Here is a 26,054-nt window from a genome sequence, read left to right as displayed (position 1 = left end):
GTATTGAACAAGGATTGCTCGACGTAACCGACAAATAGGCAGGCATAGCTGGGGCCCATGCGTGTGCCCATAGCTACGCCTTGTATTTGGAGGAAATGGGAGGAGTCGAACGTGAAGTTATTGAGGGTAAGGACCAGCTCCGCTAGGCGGAGGAGAGTGTCAGTGGCTGGGTATTCAATTTGTCTGCCATATCCTTGTTCCCCATGATCAATTCACCTGTTTCTGACAGCATGGGACCTACATTTCGTTTAACTAATCTTTTTCTCTTCCCAAATCTATAAAAACGTTTGCAGTCAGTTTTTATGTTCCCTGCCAGTTTTCTTTCATAATCTATTTTCCCTTTCCTAATTAAGCCCTTTGTCCTCCTCTGCTGGACTGAATTTCTCCCAGTCCTCTGGTAGGCTGCTTTTTCTGGCTAATATGTATGCTTCATCTTTTGTTTTGATACTATCCCTGATTTCCCTTGTTATCCACGGATGCACTACCTTCCCTGATTTATTATTTTGCCAAACTGGGATGAACAATTGTTGTAGCTCATCCATGCAGTCTTTAAATGCCTTCCATTGCATATCCACCGACAACCCTTTAAGAATCAATTGCCAGTCTATCTTGGCCAATTCACGTCTCATACCCTCAAAGTTACCTTTCTTTAAGTTCAGGACCCTTGTTTCTGAATTAACAATGTCACTCTCCATCCTAATGAAGAACTCAACCATATTATGGTCACTCTTGCCCAAGGGGCCAAGCACAACAAGACAGCTAACTAACCCTCCCTCATTACTCAATACCCAGTCTAGAATAGCCTGCTCCCTCGTTGGTTCCTCTACATGTTGGTTTAGAAAACTATCCCGCATACATTCCAAGAAATCCTCTTCCTCAGCACCCTTGCAAATTTGATTCACCGAATCTATATGTAGACTGAAGTCACCCATTATAACTGTTTTACCTTTGTTGCACGTATTTCTAATTTCCTGTTTGATGCCATCCCTGACTCCACTACTACTGTTAGGTGGCCTGTACACAACTCCCACTAGTGTTTTCTGCCCCTTAGTGTTTCGCAGCTCTACCCATATCGATTCCACATCCTCGAAGCTAATGTCCTTCCTTTCTATTGCGTTAATCTCCTCTCTAACCAGCAACGCTACCCCACCTCCTTTTCCTTTCTGTCTATCCCTCCTGAATATTGAATATCCCTGGATGTTCAGCTCCCAGCCTTGGTCACCCTGGAGCCATGTCTCCGTGATCCCAACTATATCATTGGTCATTAATAGCTATCTGCATATTCAACTCATCCACCTTATTACAAATGCTCCTTGCATTGAGACACAAAGCCTTCAGGCTTGTTTTTACAACACTCTTACCCCTTATACAATTATGGTGAAAAGTGGCCCTTTTTGATTTTTGCTCTCATTGGAGATATCCAAACTATCTTCAATCGGACTTTACTGGACTTTATCTTACACTAAATGTTATACCCTTTTAACTATATCTGTACACTGTGGAAGGCTTGATTGTAATCATGCATAGTCTTTCTGCTGACTGGATAGAGATCAAGAAAGAAGCTTTTCACTGTACCTCAATACACGTGACAGTAATAATGGATATTTTAAAGGTGGAAATTGACAGATTCTCAATTAGTACGGGCGTCAGGGGTTACGGGGTGAAGCCAGGAGAATGGGGTTAAGAGGAAAAAATATATCAGCCATGATTGAATGGCAGAGTCGACTTGATGGGCTGAATGGCCTAATTGTGCTGCTAAAACAATATGAACATGAACTAAACTTCATTATTTTGCATAGGGTTGAACATTAAAAGGGTTGATGGGCAGAAGTATGTTTGATGAAACAGTTTACAGATTTACTTTAGTCTAGTTTAGAGATTCAACGCAGAAACAGCCCCTTTGGCACACCGAATCCGCACTGAACAGCGATCACCGCGCACTAACACTACCCTACATGCTCTAGAGACAATTTACATTCATACCAAGCCAATTAACCAACAAACCTGTACGTCTTTGGAGTGTGGGAGGAAACCAAAGATCTCGGAGAAAACCCACGCAGGTCACGGGGAGAATGTACAAACTCCGTACAGGCAGCACCCGTAGTCAGGATTCAACCCGGGTCTCTGGCTGTAAGGCAGCAACTCTACTGCTGCGCCACCGTGCCACCCTACACAACTGAAAGGTTGCATGTTGTCTCTTCATTGTACAAAGGAACCCAATTTAAATTTAAATTGTTCATTTCAATTACAGGTGATTATCGCACTTGCGGAAAAGAATCGTGCACACATCCCTTATCGAAACTCCATGATGACGTCTGTTCTGCGAGATAGCCTGGGCGGAAACTGTATGACCACAATGGTTGCAACCTTATCTGTAGATAAGAAGAACCTAGAGGTATGTTCAATTGAATTTCTCTCAGTCTTTCCAAAGCAAGTTCATAATTCACATTTGGAAGTAATAGGAACCTGAGGGGCAATGTTTTCATTCAGAGATCTGTGGTAGGTGGATGGAACGTGCTGCCGGAGGAGGCTGTTGAAGCAGCTATCATAATAGTATTTAAACAACACTTGAGTTGGACACAAAATGCTGGAGTAACTCAGCGAGACAGGCAGTATCTCTGGATAGAAAGAATGGTTTGAGATCCTTCCTCAGCATCTGCGGTTCCTTCCTTAAACAACACTTGGGACAGGTACATGAATTGGAAAGGTTTAGAGTGATATGGGCCAAACACTGGCCAATGGGCCAAGCTTAGGTTCGGCATGGACGAGTTGGGCCGAAGGGCTTTTCCGTGCTGTGTGACTTTATGACTATAACTACAGTGGATCATAAGAAATAGGAGCAGAGTTAGGCCATTCGTCACATTGAGTCTGCTCCACCATTTGATTATGGCTGATCTATTTTTCCCTCTCAACCCCATTCTCCTGTCTCTTGCCAGTAACCTTTGACACCCTTGTGGGCCTGTCCCACTTACACGACTATTTCGGCGACTGCCAGCATCCGTCATAGGTCGTTGCAGGTCGGCCAAAAATTTCAACATGTTGAAAATTCAGCGGGGACCAGAAAGACGCTACGACTCTTTGGGCGACTGAGAAGACTACTCACGACCGTACAGGCGACACCCCGGCAACATGTCGTGAGTGAAGCCTGTACGGTCGTGAGAAGTCGCCCAAAGAGTCGTATCTTGTTCTGGTCGCCGTTGGATTTTCAACACGTTGAAAATCTTCGGCGACTGTAGCGGCCTATGAAGCAGTCGCCGAAAAAGTCGCGTAAGTGGGACAGGCCCATTACTAATCAAGAACCCTATCAATCTCCACTTTAAAAATACCCAATGACCACAACCATCTGTGGCATTGAATTCCACAGAATCTCTACCCCTGGCTAAAGAAATTCCTCTCCATCGCCATTCTAAAGATACGTTCTTTCATTCTGAAATGAGTCTGTGCCCTCTGGTCTTGGACTCTCTATGGCTCCATTCAATCACATTTTATATTAAAATATCTGGCACTTTCTCTGAATTTTGACAGTTACAAAGAAGGCATTGGCTCTATTTACTCTGAACAGCATTAAATCTAAGCACTGTGTTCTGCTGTATTAGAAAGGATTTCCTAGGGAACAAAGTACATTTTATTTGAGTTTTCATGGTTTACATCTCAGTGCAGTGTTTATTTCCCAGGAAAAATAATGATTTGTGAAGTACAGCATCTGTAGTCTGTTGGGGGAACTCAGTGGGTCTAGCAGCATCTAGTCTAGTTTAGTTTAGAGATACAGCTGGGAAACAGGCCCTTCAGCCCACCGAGTCCGTGCCAACTAATGATCACCTGTACACCACACATTGGTGGGCAATTTTACCCAGGCCGATTAACCTGGAAACCTGCACGTGGGAGGGTGTGGGAGGCAACCAGAGCACCCGGAGAAAACAGAGAGAAGGTGCAAACTAGGTACAGACAGTGCCCGTAGTCAGGTCCCTGGTGCGGTAAGGCAGCACCTCTACCGCTGCGCCACCGTGACGCCCCATGAAGCAAAATGACCAATCAACATCTGGATTGAAAGAGCAGAGGATGAAGGGTGGGGAAGGAGAATGCAAACAAAAGGTGGATCAGGGTGACGAAGGGTTGATTGGCTGTTGGAGGCAGGAGGGAGGGAGCGGGAAGGGTGGAAACACACCAGAGGTTGGCGGGTGGAAGGTGGTGGAACCAGATTGCATCACCATTGTCTCCTCCACCTATAACCAGCCTCTCTCTGGCGCGCAGGAAGGAGATCGAGAACTTTGTGACATGGCGTCAGAACATAACCTAGCCCCTTGATGTTAGCAGGATTTGACTTACGGTGTGAACACACCCTGTCCTCATCAACAACAGACTGGTTCCACCAAGACGCAGGACAGAACTCCACAGGACATCCTTTGTCCCTGTGACTATCAAACTGTACTACTCCTCCCCCTTCTGTCATGGGGTAGACTGTCTCTCCTTCCCCCCCCCCACCAATCTTTGCATATTCCCAATCCTAGACTCTCCACACCACTTTAATTTCATGTTTCATGTATCTTGTTGTGTTTTATGATTGTTGGCAGACCAATTTCCCTCCTGGGATAAATAAAGTTCTATCGTATCAGTGGAGCCGCTGCAGAGGTGATCAGCAGTGTCATGTCGCTAGACATCCACATAACTCGCAACCTAACCTGGTCCCTTCACACTCGTGCGGCGATCAAGAAAGCGCATTGGCAATTTTGCTTTCTTACTCACCTGAAGAGATTCAGCATGTCCACGAGAATCCTCTCGAACCTTCTACCGACACACTAATGAAAGTATTCTGGCGGGATGCATCCCAGCCCTGGTGTGGCAACTGCTCTGCTCTTGACCACCTGAACCTGTGGAGAGCGGTGAACACGGCCCAGTCCATCACAGGCTCAGCACTCCCTTCATCCAGTCCATCTTCACGGTGTGTTGCCTCAGGAACGCTGGACGTACCGTCAAGGATGCCTGTCACCCGCACTGGCCATTCCCCTTTCTCTCCTCTACCTTCTGGGAGCATGAATGAATGAATGGATGAATGAATACTTTATTGTTTTGCTTACCCCAAGGTATGCAAATAGTCACCACATAAAGGTCAGCGACAAAATTACAAAGTATCCCGCGCCAGGCCCCCCTTTGTCCTCCCCCTCCCTCCCTTACGGTGGTCCCCCCCACGCCGGGTCATCCTTTGTTCTCCCCCCCCCCCCATGGCGCAAAGATACAGGAGTTTAAAGGTTAAGACATCCAGACTTAAGAACAGCTTCTTCCCCATTGCTATTCAACTCCTGAACCTATTGCTTCCTTCACATCCCATTCCCAATGTGCTTTTACTCTTAACTCTCCCTCATTCAGTTTTTCCATTGTTTATAAAAACCTTGCACGACTTGGAATTTGCAGTAAAATAGTAAGATTAAACGAGAACTTACCAGTTTGAAGTTTGCTCTTTATTTTATGAGGAGTTACGATGAGCGATTACGTGAAGAAGGCCGTCAGCCCGCATGCGCGTCAATCTTCAAAGCAGCGGTGTGAAATCACAGATAACAGTAGTTGAACTAACATAGTAAGATTAGAGATGGCTAGAACTACCAGATGATTTTTATGATACGAGGGTTGGGAGCGGAGGGCACGTAATCGCTCATCATAACTGCTCATAAAATTAAGATCAAACTTCAAACAGGTAAGTTCTCGTTTAATCTTACTATTTTACTTTGGAGTCACGTGAGTGACCACGTGAAGATTTCAAAGCTCTGTGATTTCATGCCGTGGAAAAACGAATCCACACAAGCACGACTGCATCAGTTGACCACAGATACGGGAAACATTCATAATGCATACAGACATGACATAGATTTAAAACATGCTGATGCTGATAAATAAACAAATAATGATAATAGTAACCCCTCTCATCCGGGGGAAACTATAAAATAGAACCTAAAGTAGAGTTGGCAATGGGTTAAAATAAAATGTTTGGAAAACTCGTTCGTTAGACCATCCTGCAGCCGACAGGATGTGGTCCAGAGGACCGTACATAACCCTTGCTGCTGATGTTGTAGCAGCCCTGGTGGAGTGAGATTAGAAAATTAGTATCTACTCCTGTATAAGCCAAAACCCCATTTTAACCTCCTGGAGATGGTCTGAACTGATACCCTCTTATGAGGTTTATTGTAACTAACAAACATTGCTAGTATCAGAGCCTCTAAGGCTCTAGGTGACCTTGACATAATGTTGTAAATGTGTGACCACACATAACCGAAGGTGCATGGGGTATGCCATGAGACCTAGTTTGAGACCTGACACCCCTGGGCTGCCCTGCTTAACTAAATCGTAAACATGAAATATTATATTATTAGCAGGTGTAACCATCCTGTCCAGTCGCAATTTATGTAATGATTGGACCCGTTGCGCTGAGAACAGCGCCAAGGGGATAACTACCTTATGAGAGCCGAGCCAAAGATAGGGATATAGCTGGAGCCCTCTGGTGAAGTAGTGTTAACACAATGTCAATATCCCACACTTCCATGTACTTGGGTCTGGGAGAACTTGTGTTAAAGATATCCTAATAAACTGGATATCAGAGGGTGGGACCCAACAGAGCGGGTCCCACTCGCTGCAGCAAATATGATGAGAAAGCACGTTGGCACAGTTAATGAGACTATAACTTAATTTATTGTCAAGGACCCATTTGAAAATGAACTCTAAGATGTCAGTGTCAGTGCCATATAATATGTAGCATAGCATTTAAACAGAACGCTTCCAATCTCCTGAAGAGGAAATGTACTGCTTTTTTGGTGCTATCCCTGCACTCTGCAGTGAGCACTACATGGATCGGTCTGACAACCCGAGCCGCAGGAGCAGTCTTCTCAGATTCTGTAAGGCAATAAATTGATTAATCATGCAGAGGCTGGTTCCACTGAGTCCCAGGCTGAACCAGCAATGTTTTATGTTTAGAAAACCCATATAAGGTTCTATTATTATTCCCAGCAGTTGCGGGAAACCATGGCTGCAAAGGCCAGTCAGACAGTACGAAAACCCATGAATAGAATCTTGCTGAATTTAATGCAAGACCCGACTGATGAGGCAAAATGGAGAAATTACATAAAAGAACATTCCTCCCCCGTGTAGCGAGAATGTATCTCTTGCCACTGTGATGCCACATGTTTTTACAACCAGTGAATGAGCCTGGATGCAAACATATCGATATTCGGTGTTCCATCGAGCCATAATGTCATAAAATACTTTGTGATCCAACATCCATTCTGTGTTGTCATTGATTTTACATGATGATACCTTGACTTGATTGATTGCACCCATGTGACTAACATATGCCACCACAACAACTTGGAGCTAAGCATGCAGGTTATGTATATTAGCAAAATAACCCTTTAACCCATAGCATGCACCTAGGGTCTATAGGTAGTTGATACCAATAACGGAAGAATTGGTAATTCATGCAAATCCCATCCGCCTCCATAACTAGAGATGGCATTCGTAATTTTCCATCTTTGAGCACTAGCATCAGTTTGTGATATAACTGAAGATTTATTGACCAAAACTACTGGAGCAATGCTGAATATAGTTTGTCCACCAATGTGGGCTTCAGCTGGTAATAGCATAGGTCTGTTAACAATGACCTATATGGCACTTGAGAGGTACTACTTTGCACGTTGTAAGTTCTGATAATGCAAAGGCCCAATTGCACAGCTGAAACACAGCTGCTATATTGCCAATTATACTTGATGAATAGAAGACTGCTTGAAAACAAGGTTGTTACAGGCTTCTATTGATTCCAATCTCTTGCCCCAGGGTGGAGTCACAGATAAATTAATAGTTAACGGTAAATCCGAATAATCAATAACTCTAGTTGGTATCAACTTAAATTTAAACTGGATGGATGAGGAACCTCAATTTCATCGGTTTTTCCCTGTGAATGGGACCTGAATAGTATGCATCTTTGAGATCGATGCAAGCCATAAAGATCCTAAGGAAATCAGTTGTTAGACAGTAACGAAGTTCCATATACTGAAAAGTCTATGTTGCACATGCGAGTTAAATCAATTAAGAACCGACATCCTCCATCTTTCACAATGAACAGGCCACGCCTGCCAGAATTCCGTGCCTGTCTTGAACGACAACTCTGGCCAGATTCCCGAGCCTGTCGCAAAACGTAATCCTGGCCATAATACTGAGCCTGCCTCGAAAGACAACTCTGGTGCCATATTTCTGAGCCTGCCTCGAGAACTCTGGCCATATTTCCGAGCTTGTCGGAAGGCAATCCTGGCCGTAACTCTGGCCCCAATTCCAAGACATGCTTGGTACCCTTGTATACTGTACAATAATAACCCAATCACATGTTATCATTTTAGTATATAACTGATCTGAATCTCATGTTATCATTGTCATTTGTACAAAACCAAGTGTAAATATTACCGACTTGTAAATGGTCCACTTACCCCATGTTTCGGGAGAACCAGACCCATCTACCCCCGTGGTTACTGGTGGTCTTATGGTAAGCCCAAAGGCCCCTGAATTGGGTTCTATTCCCGTCCTTGATTGGAGAGTAGGAATGGTATTGTATGTGGATTCCATATTTTCTGAGACCGGCTTGGACCTTGGCCTGAAAGACCTCTGCCCAGCTTTCAAGCTGCCACCAGCTTCAGTGAACTGCTTACCGCCGATGAGGCGTGGGGTGTGTCGTCGCCGAAACGATGTATCGTCGGTACCTTGATCAGTCCGCCAGCTTTTGCTTAGTCATCCAGGTATACCTGTTGGATAAGTCTTACCTGAAGAGAAGATTCGGCGGCTGGTTTCATCACCCCTGATAGCGCTGTTCACGGCCGGCACTTGTAGCGTGAGGGGAACTCTGGCCCCTTCCGGGTTTTCTGCCAATGGCTGGAACCAATTCTTCCGGCAGTAACTCCTTCGCTTGTGAGTATTTCCTCGCACTCCCCTCCACAGAGAGGCAGATTCGTAGGCAGCCCTGAAAACAGGTGCTGCCGCAGGCCCCTGAGGATACCTGCGCTGACATGGTCCCTCCTGTGGACCTATATCAGGATTTTTACTCTGTCAGACTGAAACTGACCCTGAATGCTCCCCTCTTCAGAGAGGGACACATTGTGCAGCCCTGAAACAGGTGCCGCTGCAGCGGGCCCCCGAGGAGACCCGCGCTGATAGCTCCCTCCTTTGGAGTATATCATTGTGGAGCACCTCTCCATCAGGTGCTCCATGTGGGTTTAGACGTCCGCAGACACTACCCATTGAAGGAGGGGAAACCTCCTGTCCCGACTCACCCGGTCCCAAGGCCAGACCGACTTCCTCGTGGTTTTACCCCGTTCCTGGGGCATCATAGCGGTCCAGGAGTCGCTGACCCCATTGTCAGCGGCTTAGGTAGCGAACCCGATGACCGCCGGCTACCTGCGCTTCCACGTTCCGGACCGGGATCTCCCCACGGTCCATAACTGGTTTCCCTGCGGCCCGTCCGACTTCGCCCCAAATCCAGCAGGAAAACTCTGTAAAGAGCTTCCTGCAACACAAAAAACAAAACCTAGAAATAAGTTTTAAACTTACCTGCAGGTTTAAACTTACCGCTGGAAGGAGCAGCGCGCCTGCCAGTCAGTCGTTGCGCAATGCGGTAGACGTAATGACGCGCATGCGGGCTGACGGCCTTCTTCACGTAGTCACTCACGTGACTCCGAAGTAAAATCTTGCACCATTCTGCTGTTTTGCACTCATTGTATTTATCATTACTGTATGTATATTGCTTAATCGGACCTCATTGCGAATTAGGAATTTCATTTCACTTTGGTTTATATGACAATAAACTAACCTGTGATCTGGAGACACTAGGAAACTGCAGAAGCTGATTTACAAAAAGGCATACAAAGTGCTGGAGTAACTCAGTGGGTAAGACAACATCTCTGGAGAACATTGATAGGTGAAGTTTCGAATCGGGACCCTTCCACAGTTTGCAGCAGTCTGAAGTAGGCTCCAGACCTGAAATATCTACCTATTTTCTCCAGAGATGATGCTTGACTCGTAGAGTTACTCCAGCACTACATGTCTAATCTGTGCCATTTTTTTTCATGGATTAAATATTTCTTAATGAATAATTAGGAAATCTAAAATTTAGAGTTATATTCATACAGCATGGAAACAAGCCCTACGGCCAAACTTGCCCACACCATCCACACTAGTCCCACTTGCCTGCGTTTGGCCCATATCACTCTAAACCTGTTTTTTCCATTTACCAATTTAAGTGTTTCTTCAATGTTACGATAGTCCCTATCTCATCTACCTCCTCTGGTAATTAACTCCATACACCCACCACCCTTCAGGTTCCTATTAAATCTATCCCCCTCCCCCACTCCCCTCATCTTAAACCCCTGTCCTCTGGTTTTTGATTCTTCTGTTCCGAGCAAAAGACTATATTTTCCCGATTTATTCCTCTCATGATTTTGTACACTTCTATAAGATCACCCCTCATCCTCCTGCGCTCCAAGTAATAGAGTCCTAGCCTGCTCAACCTCTCTCTATAGCTCAGGCCCCTGAATCCTGGCAACATCCTCGTAAATCTGGGTCATAAGGTCATAAGGCCATGTGATAGAGCAGATTTAGCCATTTGGCCCATCATGTCTACTCCGCCATTTAATCATGGCTGATCTATCTCTCCCTCTTAACCCCATTCTCCTGCCTTCTCCCAATAACCCCCGACACCTGTACTAATCAAGAATCTATATATCTCCGCCTTAAAAATACCCATTGACGGCCTCCACAGCCTTCTGCCAACAATTCCACAGATTCACCACCCTTTGACCAAAGAAATTCCTCCTCATCTCCTTCCTAAAGGAAGGTCCTTTAATTCTGAGGGTGAGACCTCTAGTCCTTGACTCTCCCACTAGTGGAAATATCCTCTCCACATCCACTCTATCCAAGCCTTTCACAATTCGGTAAGTGGGGATCGCCTTGTGAACTTGCCGAACCTCCGCCTGCCCTTTCCACGTCAATGAGGCAAATGGACAAGGACTGCTGATGCAAAAGCTTGCTGTGGTGTGCCTGGAATGCATTGGTCTGAAGATAGGCACAAAAAGCTGGAGTAACTCAGTGGGACATGCAGCATCTCTGGAGCGAAGGAATGGGTGACGTTTCTGATTGAGACCATTCTTCAGACTGGTTAGGGATAAGGGAAACGAGAGATATAGACGGTGATGTGGAGAGATGAAGAACAATGAATGAAAGATTTGCAAAAATGTAACGATGATAAAGGAAACAGGCCATTGTTAGCTGTTTGTTGGGTGACAATGAGAAGCTGGTGCAACTTGGGTGGGGGAGGGATAGAGAGAGAGGGAATGACGGGGCTACCTGAAGTGAGAGAAATTAATATTCATACCACTGGGGTGTAAGCTGCCAAAGCGAAATATGAGGTGCTGTTCCTCCAATTTGCGTTTAACCTCACTCTGACAATGGAGTAGACCAAGGACAGAAAGGTCTGTGTGGGAATGGGAAGGAGAATTAAAGTGTTTAGCAACCAGGATGTCAGGTTGGTTTGTGTCTCATTGGCTCATTGGTCTGAGCAGATTACTCAGCAAATACCCAGAAGGGAAAGGGATACTGGCTTCATGGATGACAAACATGGAGTTCAGAACTGAGGTCCATGCCTGGAATGTGATCTCGCCAGCAGAATACGTTTCTCTTTTGTGTGGTATGTGTCGATCCAAGCAATGTATAATTGAGTGGAGCTAGGATAACTGCCCACATCTCGTCAACAATTCCTTCAAGTCTCAGGCTAGTCTCAGTTGCATTAAAGATGGATTAGATTAGAGGTGCAGGAAAGAACTGCAGATGCTGGTTTACATCGAAGATATACACAAAAAGCTGGAGTAACTCAGTGGGACAGACAACATCTCTGGATTACAGGTGTTGGCTTCATAGACTGTCGTTCTCTGACTCCAGGCAAAATGAGTGGCCTCCCAAACCATGCCAGTTAGTTGAATTTAGTTTATTGTCACGTGTACTGAGGTACAGTGAAAAGCTTTTGTTGCGTGCTAACCAGTCAGCAGAAAGACAATACATGATTACAATTGAGCCATTCACAGTGTACAGATACATGATAAGAGAATAAGAGAGCCAGTAAATTCCGATCAAAGCTAGTCCGAGGGTCACCAAAGAGGTAGCTGGTAGTTCAGCACTGCTCTCTGGTTGTGGTAGGATGATTCCATTGCCTGATAACAGCTGGGAAGAAAGTCCCTGAATCTGGAGGTGTGCGTTTTCATACTTCTGTACCTTTTGCAGATGGGAGAGGGGAGAAGAGGGAGTGGCCAGGGTGCAACACGTCCTTGATTATGCTGCTGGCCTTGCCGAGGCAGCATGAGGTGTAGATGGAGTCAATGGAAGGGGGGTTGGTTTGTGTGATGGTCTCGGCTGCGTCCACAATTCTCTGCAATTTCTTGCGGTCTTGGAAAGAGCTGATCCCAAACCAAGCCGTGGTGCATCCCGATAAAATGCTTTCTGCGGCGCAGCTCTAGATCTATAACTCATGCACGTTTTATACGAGGGCATTGGTGGGAATTAACTTGACCCAGTATTTTAATAGTCTGACTGCGGCCCAATTTTACATGGCTTTGGAGACTCCAGCCCAAATATTACTATTCCTGCTGTCCACGACAGATGATGTTTGGCAGAAATATGCAAAGAGGTTTTGGATAACACATTTGCAAAGAAAGGAAGTCATGACTATGGGAGTTCTCTGTAAACACGACATAAGAATAGGAAGCAGGAGTACTACACACAACCTATAATCTTCTCTGGTACACAAAAAAAGCTGGAGAAACTCAGCGGGTGCAGCAGCATCCATGGAGCGAAGGAAATGTTCTCTGCCTCCTGTGGCTGATCCTCGGTCACAACTCCATTTTTTCCATGGATATGAAAACCAATATCTGTCGATGTTAGCCTTACAAAATAGTACAGTACAGAACAGACCCTTCGGCCCACAATGTCTTTGCCGAACATCAGGCCAAGTTAAACTAGTCTCTTCTACCTGAAAGTGGTCCATGTCCCTCTATTCCCTACCTGTCTAAAAACATCTTACATGCCCGTATCATATTTGTCTCCAACACCACCATCATCACCAGCAGCAGATAGTGTGTCGGAAGGAACAGCAGATGCTGGTTTGTACCGAAGATAGACACAGAATGCTGGAATAACTCAGCGGGACAGGCAGCATCTCTGGAGGGAAGGAATGGGGTGAGTCACGCAGATGGGAAAACCCACGCAGGTCAAGGGGAGATGGTACACAATCCGTACAGTCAGCACTCGTAGTCGGGATGGAACCTGGGTCTCTGGAGCTGTGAGGCAGCAACTCTACCGCTGTGCCACCATGCAGGCCTTTTGTGAGGACGGACGGAATACTGAGCTCCTTACTGCAAGTATAAAGTTGGCACACACAATGACAAACTGAAAAATTGTAAATCAGGTACTGTAGGGCAGGTGGCATGTTTTCTCTGCTTGAGGGGAAACCTGATTGAAGTATATAAAATTGTGAGAGGCATATAGAGGGTAGACAGTCAGAACCCTCTTCTCAGGATGGAAATATCAAATACGAAAGGGTGTATCTTTAAGGTGAGAAGGGCAATGTTTAATGGAGATGTGCGGGGCAAGTATTTTACGCATGGAATGGTGAGTGGCTGGAATGTGCTGCTGGGGGTGGTGGTGGAGGCAGATACACCATGGTGGCATTTCAGAGACTTTTGGATATGCAGGGGAGTGAAGGATATGGATCATGTGCAGGCAGATGAGAACTAGTCTGGCACACACATTGTGGGTCGAAGGGCAAGTTCCTGCACTGCATGCTCTGTGTTCTACGTTCTAATGAACGCGGCGACTTCAGCTGCTATCAAATTTGGCTGCGTGTCATGTGTTTGGAGAAAATCCCTAAGACTTGACCTTTCATTCTCTCTGCAACTTCTTGGATCCTGCTATTCAGCCTTGGCAGGAGCTGCTTGTTGGTTTGGATGGATTTTGAGATTTTTATCCCCCATTGTGATATTCATCTTTAATTGTCTTGATGCCTTGAAATTAAAGTTGCACGCAGTTCCCTGCTCCCGCTGCCAGACTGTTATGTACACTCTCTCATATAATCTCCAACTATTCTTACGAGGTAACCTTAACGGGATGCAAGTAGCGCTGCTGCATCTCACTCTGTCCAGATCACAGCTCCTTAATTCACAATGAACTTGTTTACGATGGGAAAAAAAAAGGTGAGATGTTCCAGATTGTAAAAAATGCTGGAAGGCGTTCATGCACTGTGAAAATATAAAGAATAGATTAAAAACTTAAGACTGAGGAGATAAGCATGGAAAGAGGCACATCTTATCAGGACCTGAAGCAGATAATGTGCAGGAACTGAGCTGCAAACAACCATGAATGAATGAATAAATTAATACTTTATTGTCACATGTTACAAGTCACAGTGAAATTATTTATTTTACATACCCAAGGTATGCAAAGAGTCGCTACATAAAGGGTGCCGACATAGTTATAAAGTACCCCGCGCCAAGTTTCCCTTTGTTTCCCACCACACCCCTCACTCCGATTCCCCCCCCCCCCCACACTGGGTCCCCCTGTGCTTCCTCCCCCCTGCCCTCACGGCGATCCCCCCCTGCCAGGTCCTCCATTGTTCCGTACAAGGGTGGCACAGCGGTACAACGGGAGAGCCGCTGCCACACAGTGCCAGACACCAGGGTTCTATGTTGACCTCAGGTGATCGATGGTCGGCGTGGACACGGTGGGCCAAAGTGCCTATTTCTATGCTGTTTCTCTATAGCAACATGTACGGGAATAGTATGAGAAAAGGAGGCATATTGGAGAAATAAATGTTTCTGTGGAATTTGCACTTTCTCCCTGTGACCGCACGTTCTCCCTGTGCTCTGGTTTCCTCCCACAACTTTGACTCTGACATCGGGGGGGGGGAGGGGGGGGGGAGGGGAGAGTGCAGTGGAGGGATAAGTTTATTTGGCCTTCCATCACAGCAATGGGATGGATGTTAATTATGTTGTGTCTTGGGTCTATTTGTTTGTAATGTATGGCTGCAGAAACGGCATTTCGTTTGGACCTCAAGGGGTCCAAATGACAATTAAATGTATCTTGTATCTTGTATCTTGTACCCTGAAGACGTATGGATATGTAGGTTAATTGAAAATGGCACCAAACCTGGCAACTCGTACACTTTTTCTTCATTTCTATACATTTGTACTGTATCTAAGACGTACTTATGTACAATAGTACTTGTGCTGAACTGAATGCAAAAAGGAATTTCACTGTGTACCTCAGTCATCATCATCGATGGTCACGCATAACGAGTATGACTGTCATCTCCTCTCCATAGGGTCGTCTACTTGTGGGTCTGCAGATGTCTGTAGAGGCCGATCTGCGATCCACACACCTTGGTGCAACGTGGGCAGTGGAGACTGGCGGTTGCTAGTCGTCGAGCCCCCTTCTCTCTCTCCTTACGGTGCTGTCACTTTGTCTTTGCGACACGGCGTAGCTCCGATTCATGGCGTGCAGCTCCTTCCTGCATGGATTTCCTCCAGGAGCGCCTGTCTAGTACAATATGCTCCCAGTATATGTGACAATAAAGTACCATTAATCGATGAATTGGCCTCTGTAAAATCGCCCCTCATGAACGGGTGATCAATGGTCGTCGTGGACTCGGTGGGCAGAAGGGCCCGTTTCCATACTATTTATCTAACAAACAAATGTATGGGGATAATATGGGAAAAGGGAGCATAGAGGAGAAATAAATGTGTGGGAAGGAACTGCAGATACTGGTTTAAACTGAAGATAGACACAAAAAGCTGGAGTAACTCAGCGGGACAGGCAGCATCTCTGGAGATGTGTGAATGTATCTCTGCTCACTACTTACTCTCTTACTTTCTGCCGCACGACTGCTAATTCCTGCTTTATTTAGAAAATGAACCAAATGATATGTCGTCTCCATCTTTGTTGCTTTGACTTTGTCTTAAGTTTTAGCGGCTTTTAATTAGCATGTAAAAATCTGGAGACATTCCCATGGTTCTCAATTACATCGCAAGGTATTTATTAGAACTGTATGCTCCTCTGTCTACTTTTATATTGCCGTGATTTACTTCTCTTATTGCTGGTTGGGTTAATTTCGAGGATCTGGTGATTTTATTGGAAATTGTGAAAGTGTCTGATTCTGATGCTTTGCTGCAAGTACAGAATAAGAAAAAAGACCAGATTTTGCTCTTTGGTTCATGTTGAAATATGGAGTGGCCTGCCTGGCTCAAAAGATGGATTAAAGGGAACCCTATGGGATGTATGCTTATTAATATATTCAAAATATATTAGAGATTAGAACCCTTCCCTTCCTCCACTCCCACTTCAGATTCCAGCTAAAAATGGACATATGATATTTCTAGGTAGAACGAATGGTTGATGTTTCGGGTCGAGACCCTGAAGAAGAGCCTCGATCTGAAACGTCACCCATTCCTTCTATCCGGAGATGCTGCCTGTCCCGCTGAATTACTCCGGCATTTTGTGTCTTTCTTCGGTGTAAACCAACATCTGCAGTTCCTTCCTCTACATGTGATATTTCTAGCAGTGATGAGATCAAGAAATGGCCATCGGAAGGAATTTAGAAAGTTTAAGGGTGATGTGTGGAGCATGATTTTTACACGGAGGGTGGTGCCTGCCTGAAATGAGTTGCCAGAGATAATGGTGGAGTCAGATACGATAGTGGCGTTTAAAAGCCTTTTAGATAGGCAAGGATGTACAGGGAATGGAGGGATCTGCATCATGTGCAGGCAGAGGAGATTAGTTTATCTTGGACTGTGTTCAGTACCGATATTGTGGGCTGAAGGGCCTGTTTCTGTGATGCATTTTTCTAATGTATAAGAATGAACTGCACATGCTGGTGAGTAACTCAGGAGTAATGTTAAGGGCCTGTCCCAGTGACAATTTTTTCGGCGACTGCCGGCGTCATATCAGGGTCGCCAAAAGATTTGGAATATTTAAAAATCCAGCGGCGACAAAAAATAATGTTGCGATACTTGAAAAAAGACCACGTGTCAATACGTCATCACGTCGCGTCACGCCGTAAATTTTGTGGTGACCTGATACGTCAGTCAATGATGCCGCAGTCGCCGAAAAAAATCGTTAAATGGGACAGGCCCTTTATACTTTTGTTAATGTTCACAGTAATAGTAAAGTAATAGTTGACAATGGAGTAACTCAGTAGGACAGGCAGCATCTCTGGATAGAATGAATAGCCGCTGCCTGTCCCGCTCAGTTACTCCAGCATTTTGTGTCTGTACATTTCTAAGTTCTAATATGGAAAGAAATTGTTCCCTCAGGAACAAAGAGTCGGAAACAGAGGGCAACCAAGTTAATTGTTTGATTGAGTTTATAGCGGTGATGTTAGAAAGCTTGTCGCACATAATGCAGTTAAAATGCAGTTAAAATTCTGCAACTCTCACCCTCACACACTTACTGAGTTAAGGGGAGTCAATGGCGAATTTCAATGATAAATCACATTTGATATGATATTTCTAGCAGTGATGAGATCAAGAAACAGCCATCTAAAGCAACGGCCATCAAAAGAAACGACCATCATGAGACGGCCATAAAAGCTAGTATCATTAACAGTAAGCACAACGGCATGGGATTGTTGTAAAGCCTATTGGCTTCACTGACAGTGCCTTTCAAGGCATGAAATCTAGTCTGTTTGTCCTGGAGTTCTACCCTTCCAGACTGGGGAGGGATATGAAAGCGGGAGTCCCATATTCCTCTCAATGGACCCCTTAAAAATTAACAGACCACAACGGCATGGGATGCTGTAAAGAGTAACTTAAGGCATCCAGTTCTACAGGGCAGAAACGTCCTATCTCAATGGACTAAAAAAGACCCAAAGTGCTGGAGTAACTTAATCGGTCAGGCAGCATCTCTGGATAGTAGACGTTTCAGGTCGGGTCCCTTCTTCAGTACCTCATTTTTAGGTCAGTAAATGTCGATGTTGCCTCTCGTAAGGTCAAAAGTAATAGGAGCAGAATTAGGCCATTCGGCCATCGTCTACTGCGCTGATCTATCTGTCTCCCCATAACCCCATTCTCCCGTCTTCTCCCCATAACCCCTGACACCCGTACTATCTCTGCCTTAAAAATATCCATTAACTGCCTCCACAGCCATCTGTGGCAAAGAATTCCACACATTCACCACCCTTTGAGTAAAGATTCCTCCTCATCTCCTTCTTAAAATCCTCTACTTCCCAGGAATGAATAAAAGTTGTCAAACCAGGGTTAAATAATGTGGAGAAGGTGTTGTTTTGGGATAGATCAGAATATCTGCAAGTCTCATTGGAACATGGGAAAGTAATGCATTGTGTAGAGACGTGTAGATAATATGGAGATCAATGGCTTACAGCCAATGATAGTCAGTACGTGTAGGAAGGAACTGCAGATGCTTGTTTACACTGAAGAAAGACACAAAATGCTGGAGTAACTCAGCGGGACAGGCAGCATCTCTGGAAGGAAGGAATGGGTGACGTTTCGGGTCAGGACCCTTCTTCAGACTAGGGGAGTCAGGGGAGAGGTGAGACACAGAGATATGGAAGTGTAAGGTGTGAAACCTGACAAGATCAAGGAAAATGTAGAACAGACCATTAGGGGATGGTGACAACGAGGCATACAAAGATAAAATGTCATTAGGAAGACAGTCAGAATGGTCGGAGAACTAGGATGGGGGAGGGATGGAGAGAGAGAGAAAGCAAGGGTTACTTGAAGTTAGTGAAGTAGATATTCATACCGCTGGGGTGTAAGCTGCCCAAGCAAAATATGAGGTGCTGTTCCTCCTATTTGCGTTGCGTACTTTGTGTGCTTCCTGTGAATGTAGATTTTTGTGTGGGTTTCCTCCGGGTGCTCCAGTTTCCTGCCATATCCCAATGCCCTGTAGGTTTATAGCCTCTGTAAATTGTACCCCAGTGTGTAAGGAGTGGACGCGAAAGTGTGATAACATAGAACTAGTGTTGGCGTGGACTTGGTGAGCCGAAAGGCCTGTTTCCCTGCTATATCTTGGACTGAATCATTCAACAACAAAAAAATCCATCTTTCTGTTTTATACACTTCATACTCTTCAAGAAGCCCAACACCTCCTCCTTCTTAATATCAAACTGCCCTTGCACATTACTCTTCTTTTAGTTTGCCTGCTGAATGGTACAAGTAATTCTTTTTTCTCTCGTAGGAATCTATATCCACTTGCAGATTTGCACAGAGAGTTGCACTGATCAAGAATGAAGCCATTCTAAACGAAGAAATTGATCCCAGATTGGTAAGATACAAAATACTTTTGCAGAGTCAAGGAATAGCTGCCTGGTCAATGAGATTAAATGTAATTTGGGGGAAGCTGTTTCCCTGTTATGTGCGCAGAACTTGTAATAATATGTACACATTGAATTTCATTTCTGAAATTAGGCACGTTAAAAGATCTATTTGCCTTTCATAGAGACTTAATTGCGAAGAAAAATAATTTCTGGAAATTCAGCCAAGATGTGAGAGGAGATGGATTTTAGCTTATTAGTTTATTAAAGGTTTTTGTTGCGTGCTATCCAGTCAGCAGAAAGACAATACATGATTACAATCGAGCCATTGACAGCGTCTAGATACATGATAAGGGAATAATGTTTAGTGTACTTGAGGGCAACTTTCCCATATGAGGGTGATGGATATATGGAATGAGCTGCCAAGGGAGGTGGTTGAGGTAGGCACAAATGCAGCATTTAAAAGACACTTTTTAAGGGCAACACAATAGCACAGCGGTAGAGTTGCTGCCTTAAGGGCCCAATTTCACGACCTAATTCTCTACCTCTGCCAAGTTTACCCTTGATTCATACTCGCAGCATGGTCGTCACGAGGTCGTAGATAGGTTGTAGGAGGTCGTAGGTAGGTTGTAGCAGGTCGTGATGCTAGTCATAGGTAATCGTGGCATCAAGTAAGTCGGGCGTTTTTCTAGCATGATGAAATATGTCCACGAGTAAAAAAGGTTGTGAATTAGGTGGTGAAAGTGGGACAGGCCCTTAGCACCGCCAGAGACCCAGGTCTATCTGTACGGAGTTTGTACGTTCTCCACGTGACCTGTGTGGGTTTTCCCCAGGAGCTCCGGTTTCCTCCCACGCTCCAAAGACGTACAGGCTTGAAGGTTAATTGGCTTGGTATAATTGTAAATTGTCCCCAGTGTGTGTGGGATTGTGTTAATGCGTGTGGATCGCTGGTCGGTGCGGACTCAGTGGGCTGAAGGGCCTGTGTCCGTGCTGTATCGCTCAACACTTGGACAAGTACATAGATAGGAAAGGTTTAGAGGGATATGGGCGAAAGGCAGGCAAAATGGACTAGCTTCGTGGGGCATGTTGATCACCATGGACAAGTTGGGCCGAAGGGCCTGTTTCCATGCTGTACGACTCTTTGACTCATAGCAGTAAGCAACCTATTACATAACCCTTGTCTAGCACAGTGCATTGGTGTACCAGGCCAGTAGAACATGCAAGTAGATTGATCTAGAGGGTTAAACTGTGGTATTGTAAATACAGTATGGCTGGGTTACACTGACGACAAAGTCTGCTGGATTTTCTTGGAGCATAACGCTAAAGAATTATGGTTATTCAGGTTTAGGATTATTATTGTAACGTGTACCGAGGTACAGTGAAAAGCTTTGGTTTAGTATGCTATCCAAACAGATCAGATAATACTATACATGAATCCAATCAAGTTAAACTCAGTACAATTGAGCAAAGGGGAAGATACAGAGTGCAGGATATAGTTCTCAGCATTGTAGCGCACCAGTTCCAGAGACAAAGTCCAATGTCCGCAATGGAGTAGAGGTGAGAGGTGAATCGGACAGGACCCTGGCTTATGGATATCAGGTTTAGAAGCCTGATATCAAAGGGGAAAATCCTGCTTAGTTTAGTTTAGAGATACAGCTCGGAAACAGGCCCTTCGCCCATCGAGTCCGTGTCACCCCGCACATTAACTAGTGATGATTTACATTTATACCAAGCCAATTAGCCTACAAACCTGTACGACTTTGGAGTGTGGGAGGAAACCGAAGATCTCGCAAAGCAGCAGGTCACGGGGAGAACGTACAAACCCTGTAAGACAAGCACCCATAGTCAAGATGTTGATCTTTGGTGCTGTAAGGCAGTAGCTCTACCGCCTCTTCTGGAGTCTGGAGGTGCACATTTTAAATCGACTGTATCTTCTGTTAGATGGGAGCGGGGAGAAGAAAGAACGTCGGGTGAAGGACAAGTATTTGTTGATGTTGGCTTATGGCGATGTAGAGTTGCTACACCTTGTATTGTTTCTGGATTGTTAAAAGCTATGTCATCTGCAACCCTGTGATGTTGCTTTGATGAACACAAATGACAATTATCCTCACTACGAAGATAGACACAAGATGCTGGAGTAACTCAGCGGGATGGGCAACATCTCTGGAGAGAAGGAATAGGTGACGTTTCTGGTTGAGACCCTTCTTCAAACTAGTCAGGGGAAGCTTGTCTGAAGAAGGATCCCGACCCGAAACGTCAGCCTTTCTTCTCTCCAGAGATGCTGCCTGACCCGCTGAGTTATTGGGTCTATCTTCGGTTTAAACCAGCATCTGCAGTTCCTTTCTACACACCATCCTCGCTACACTTGGGAGTATTTATTCCTCAATTATTGTTAATATCACTACATAACATATTATTTGACCATTTCCACATTACTGTCTGTCAGAACTAATGTTTCTGCCAGATTGACAGGGATAGCACTTCATAGGTATATTATTGACCAGAAAGCACTTTGGGACTTCTCAGGCCATGGATGACACTATCAATGCAAGTCTTTCTTCATATTGTAGACATTGGAATCAAGTTACATATCTTTCAGTGTATATTTTATATTGCGGATTTATGAGGCCCCTGCTTTCTAAAGCAAACCCTCAGTTCAGTCACCCAATAAATATATTTGAAACGACAGGAAGAAAAGTGTGCAAAAATAAACACGCCTTCCAGTGTGTGTGTTCTCATTCATTGTGTGGTTTAGAAGCCGAAGAACGCATTGAAGCTTTTCGTGTTATATATGCCAGAGCACTAAATAATCTTTACTTTGGAAAAATATCTTATTTTAGGAACTTGGCTTAATTTTTCTTACAATGATCGTTTTTAAGAGACTACTTTCTTTGCGTCCCTTTTGCTGGGTCTGAGGTAATATCGCTTTTTGGTCGCATACAAGATCTGGAAATTCTCAGTCGCCTGGCAGTACCTGTGGAGAGAGAAATAGAGCTATTGTTTCAGATTGATGGCCTTTCATCGCTATTTGCTTTGTACCTTCTTGCAAATTAACCCCAGCTTTGCCGCAAAACGAAGAGCGTTATGAGAAGGGAGCTCCCAGCGAGCGCTGCACCAATGCAGAAGGCAACTGCCAGCGAGCGCTGCACCAATGCAGAATTGCCAGCGAGTGCTGCACTAGTGGAGTGGGGAGCTCAGCGAGTGCTGCACCATTGCAAAAGGGAACTAGCTCCCAGTGAGCGCTGCGCCAGTGCAGTAGGGAGCTCCTGACAAGTGCTGCAGCAGTGCAGTAGGGAGCTCCTGGTGAGTGCTGCACCAATGCTGTAGGAAACTCCCAGTGAGCGCTGCAGCAGTGCAGTAGGGAGCTCCTGCCGAGCGCTGCAGCAGTGCAGTAGGGAGCTCCTGCCGAGCGCTGCAGCAGTGCAGTAGGGAGCTCCTGGCGAGCGCTGCAGCAGTGCAGTAGGGAGCTCCTGGCCAGCGCTGCGCAGCTGTGTTGGTCCAGGCCGTCGACGTGGAGCCGTCCAGGTCTAGGCCCGTCTGTTGGCAGAACGAGGAGAGGAAAGCCGTTGTCTAGCGAGAGGGAGATCGACGAGGAAGAGGGCTGTCGGTGAGAGTGAAGAGGCATCACCCACGTGTGTCCCAACAGCCGGTGGAGGACGTGCTGGCGTGAACAAAGTGGACCTGGCGTGGGGGGCGGAGAGGGGGGAGTTGCTGATAATAAAAAGGGACTGAAGGGAGAAGGAAGAAGGAAGACGGACCATACAGTGCATTCAGAAAGTATTCAGACCACTTCACCATTTCCACATTTTGTTACGTTACAGCCTTATTCTAAAATAGATAAAATTCATTTTTGTTATTAATCTACACACAATACCCCATAATTAGAAAGCAAAACCAGGTGTTTAGAAATGTTTGAAAAATAATTAATAATAAATAACTGAAATATCACACACGGCCCAGGGCGTAGTTTGCCGGCCCCTGGATTACAGCCTCAAGTCTTCATGGTTATGATGCTACAAGCTTGGCACACCTGTATTTTGGTAATTTATCCCATTTTTCTCTGCAGATCCTCAGGTTGGATGGGGAGCATCGATGCACATCTATTTTCAAGTCCCTCTAGAGATGTTCGATCGAGTTCAAGTCCAGGCTCTGGCTGGGCCACTCAAGGACATTCACAGACTTGTCACAAAGCCACTCCTGCGTTGTCTTGGCAGTGTGCTTCGGGTCATTGTCGTACTGGAAGGTGAATCTCCGCCCCAGTCTGAGGTCCAGAAAGCTCTGGAACAGGTTTTCATGAAGGATCTCTCTGTACTTTGCTCCGTTCATCTTTCCCTCGATCCTGACTAGGTATGGTAGGTATGGTCTTGGCCAGGTGATGAGTGGTGCCTGGTTTCCTCCAGGCGTTACGCTTGGCATTCAGGCCAAAGAGTTCAATCTTGGTTTCATCAGACCAGAGAGTCTTGTTTCTCATGGACTAAGAGTCCTTTAGGTGCCTTTTGGCAAACTCCAAATGGGCTGTCATGTGCCTTTCACTGAGGAGTGGCTTCCGTCTGGCCACTCTACCATAAAGGCCTGATTTGTGGAGTGATGCAGATATAGTTGTCCTTCTGGAAGGTTCTCCCATCTCCAGAAAGGAACTCTGGAGCTCTGTCAGAGTGACCATCGGGTTCTCGGTCACCTTCCTGACCAAGGCCCTTCTTCCCCGATTGCTCAGTTTGGAAGTCCTGGTGGTTCCAAAGTTCTTCCATTTTAGAATGACGGAGGCCACTGTGCTCTTTCGGGACCTGCAATGCTGCAGAAATTGTTTTATATCCTTCCCCAGATCTGTGTCTCGACACAATCCTGTCTCGGAGGTCTACGGATAATTCCTTTTTCTTCATAGCTTGGTTTTTGCTCTGACATGCACTGTCAACTGTGGGACCTTATATAGACAGGTGTGTGCCTTTCCAAATCATGTCCAATCAATTTAATCTACCACTGGTGGACTCCAATCAAGTTGTAGAAACATCTCAAGGATAATCAGTGGAATCAGGATGAACCTAAGCTCAATTTTGAGTGTCATAGCAAAGGGTCTGAATATTTACGTAAATATGATATTTCAGTTATTTATTTTTAATTACTTTGCAAAAATTTCTTAACATCTGCTTGCAAATATAGTTTATCTTGGTTTAGGTTTGACATGGACATTGTGGGCTGAAGGGCCTGTTCCTGTGCTGCACTGTTCTGTGTTCAATGTATGACTCAAAACTTTGCGACATGGGCCTGGTGTCGATATTCTGGACTCGTAGGTAATTTTCCCCAGACTTTTCCATTGTATCCACACCTATGGTGTACTGCACATAATCTCTCCTTTGCATCACTTGCTGTACTCGTGTGTGGTGTGATTTGCCTGGATCGCTCGCCAAACAAAACACTTCACCGTACCTCGGTGCACGCGACAGCGATACACCAATTCCAACACCAATAGCCCGTGAACGAGACTGGAATATTGGCTGCTGCAATTGATTTTGTTGGCATTGCACTGACAGTTTATTGCTTTGCTGGTCTGTTAGGCAACTAGCGGCGCGGTGGAGCAGCGGTAGAGTTGCTGCCTTACACCGCTTACAGCGCCGGAGACCCGGGTTCGATCCCGACTACGGGCGCTGTCAGTACGGAGTTTGCACGTTCTCCTCGTGACCTGCGTGGGTTTTCTCCGGGTGCTCCGGTTTCCTCCCACACTCCAGCGTGTAGAACAATGACAACCTTCATGTCCCCTGTGTGCTATTGATTATGACTTTTTCGGGGTTGAATGAGTTGCCTGTACCTTTAAAAAGACACAAAGTGCTGGTATATCTCGGCGGGTCTGGCAGCCTCTCTGGAGAACGTGGATAGGTGACACTTCGGGTCGGGTCCCGTCACTTGCCTGTACCTATGTTGCAGAATTACTGGAGGAATAGTTGGAGTAGAAGTTGACACAACAAGCCCAATGGTAGGGAAGAAGAATCTATGGAAAAAAGGAAGAAACTACACATTCAGCCGCATCTTATCTTCTCTGTCACTGTTGTCGTTCTAGCGAGTTTGCCCTCGACTCGTACTCGCAGCATGGTCGACACGAGGTTGTTGTAGGTGCTTGTAACTCTCCTTCATGCTCGAGAGTAGTCCCCGTGTACCCGAGGCCTCAGCTAGGTTGCGGCGTATTTTTCAACATGTTGAAAAATGCCAGAGAGTAAAAAAAGGTCGCCATGGAAAAAATCGATACTTTTTTTACTTGCAGGTTTAGTCGAAGTAGTTCATCATGTTAGTCATTGGTAATCTAAGGTAGTTGAAGGTAGTCGTAGATAGTCTTCATCATAGTCGAAGGGAGGTCGAAAGAGATCGAAGGAGGTCGTCTTCCCTCTCCATTATACGAAGTTAGTCGTAGCTAGTCGAAGCTAGTCTTCAACATGGTCGAAGGAGGTCTTCTACATAGTCGAAGGAGGTCTTCAACATGACAAACTCTTCTAAACTTGCCAATTAGGTCGCCCAAGTGGGACAGCCCCTTAAGTTCCCTTAGTGTCTTTTCCCAAATCCTGATCTCCGGTGGGATACTGGATCTGTGTAGGATTTAGGATTAAGTTTAGGTTTATTCTTGTAGTGCGCAGCGAGGTACAGTGAAAAACTTTGCTGTGCATGCCATCCAATCAGATCAGATAATGCCATATATAAATGCAATCAAGCCAAACTCAAGTACAATAGGTAGAGC

At 45.4% G+C, this 26,054-nt stretch overlaps 1 protein-coding gene across 2 annotated transcripts in view; it reads left to right on the top strand.

Moving 5' to 3' along the window:
• LOC129697628 (kinesin-like protein KIF6) overlaps positions 1–26,054 on the top strand; it is a 453,653-nt gene that overhangs the window by 68,280 nt on the left and 359,319 nt on the right. For both annotated transcript variants that reach the window (XM_055636340.1, XM_055636341.1), the window contains exons 5-6: positions 2,252–2,395; positions 19,258–19,344. In XM_055636340.1, coding sequence (XP_055492315.1) covers positions 2,252–2,395; positions 19,258–19,344 — 231 coding nt within the window. The remainder of the gene's footprint in view (positions 1–2,251; positions 2,396–19,257; positions 19,345–26,054) is intronic.

The sequence above is a fragment of the Leucoraja erinacea genome, chromosome 5, assembly GCF_028641065.1.
Source record: "Leucoraja erinacea ecotype New England chromosome 5, Leri_hhj_1, whole genome shotgun sequence".
NCBI classification, from domain to species: domain Eukaryota; kingdom Metazoa; phylum Chordata; class Chondrichthyes; order Rajiformes; family Rajidae; genus Leucoraja; species Leucoraja erinaceus.
The sequence above is the reverse complement of the archived record's forward strand: the minus strand, read 5'-3'. Positions and strand labels throughout refer to the sequence as shown.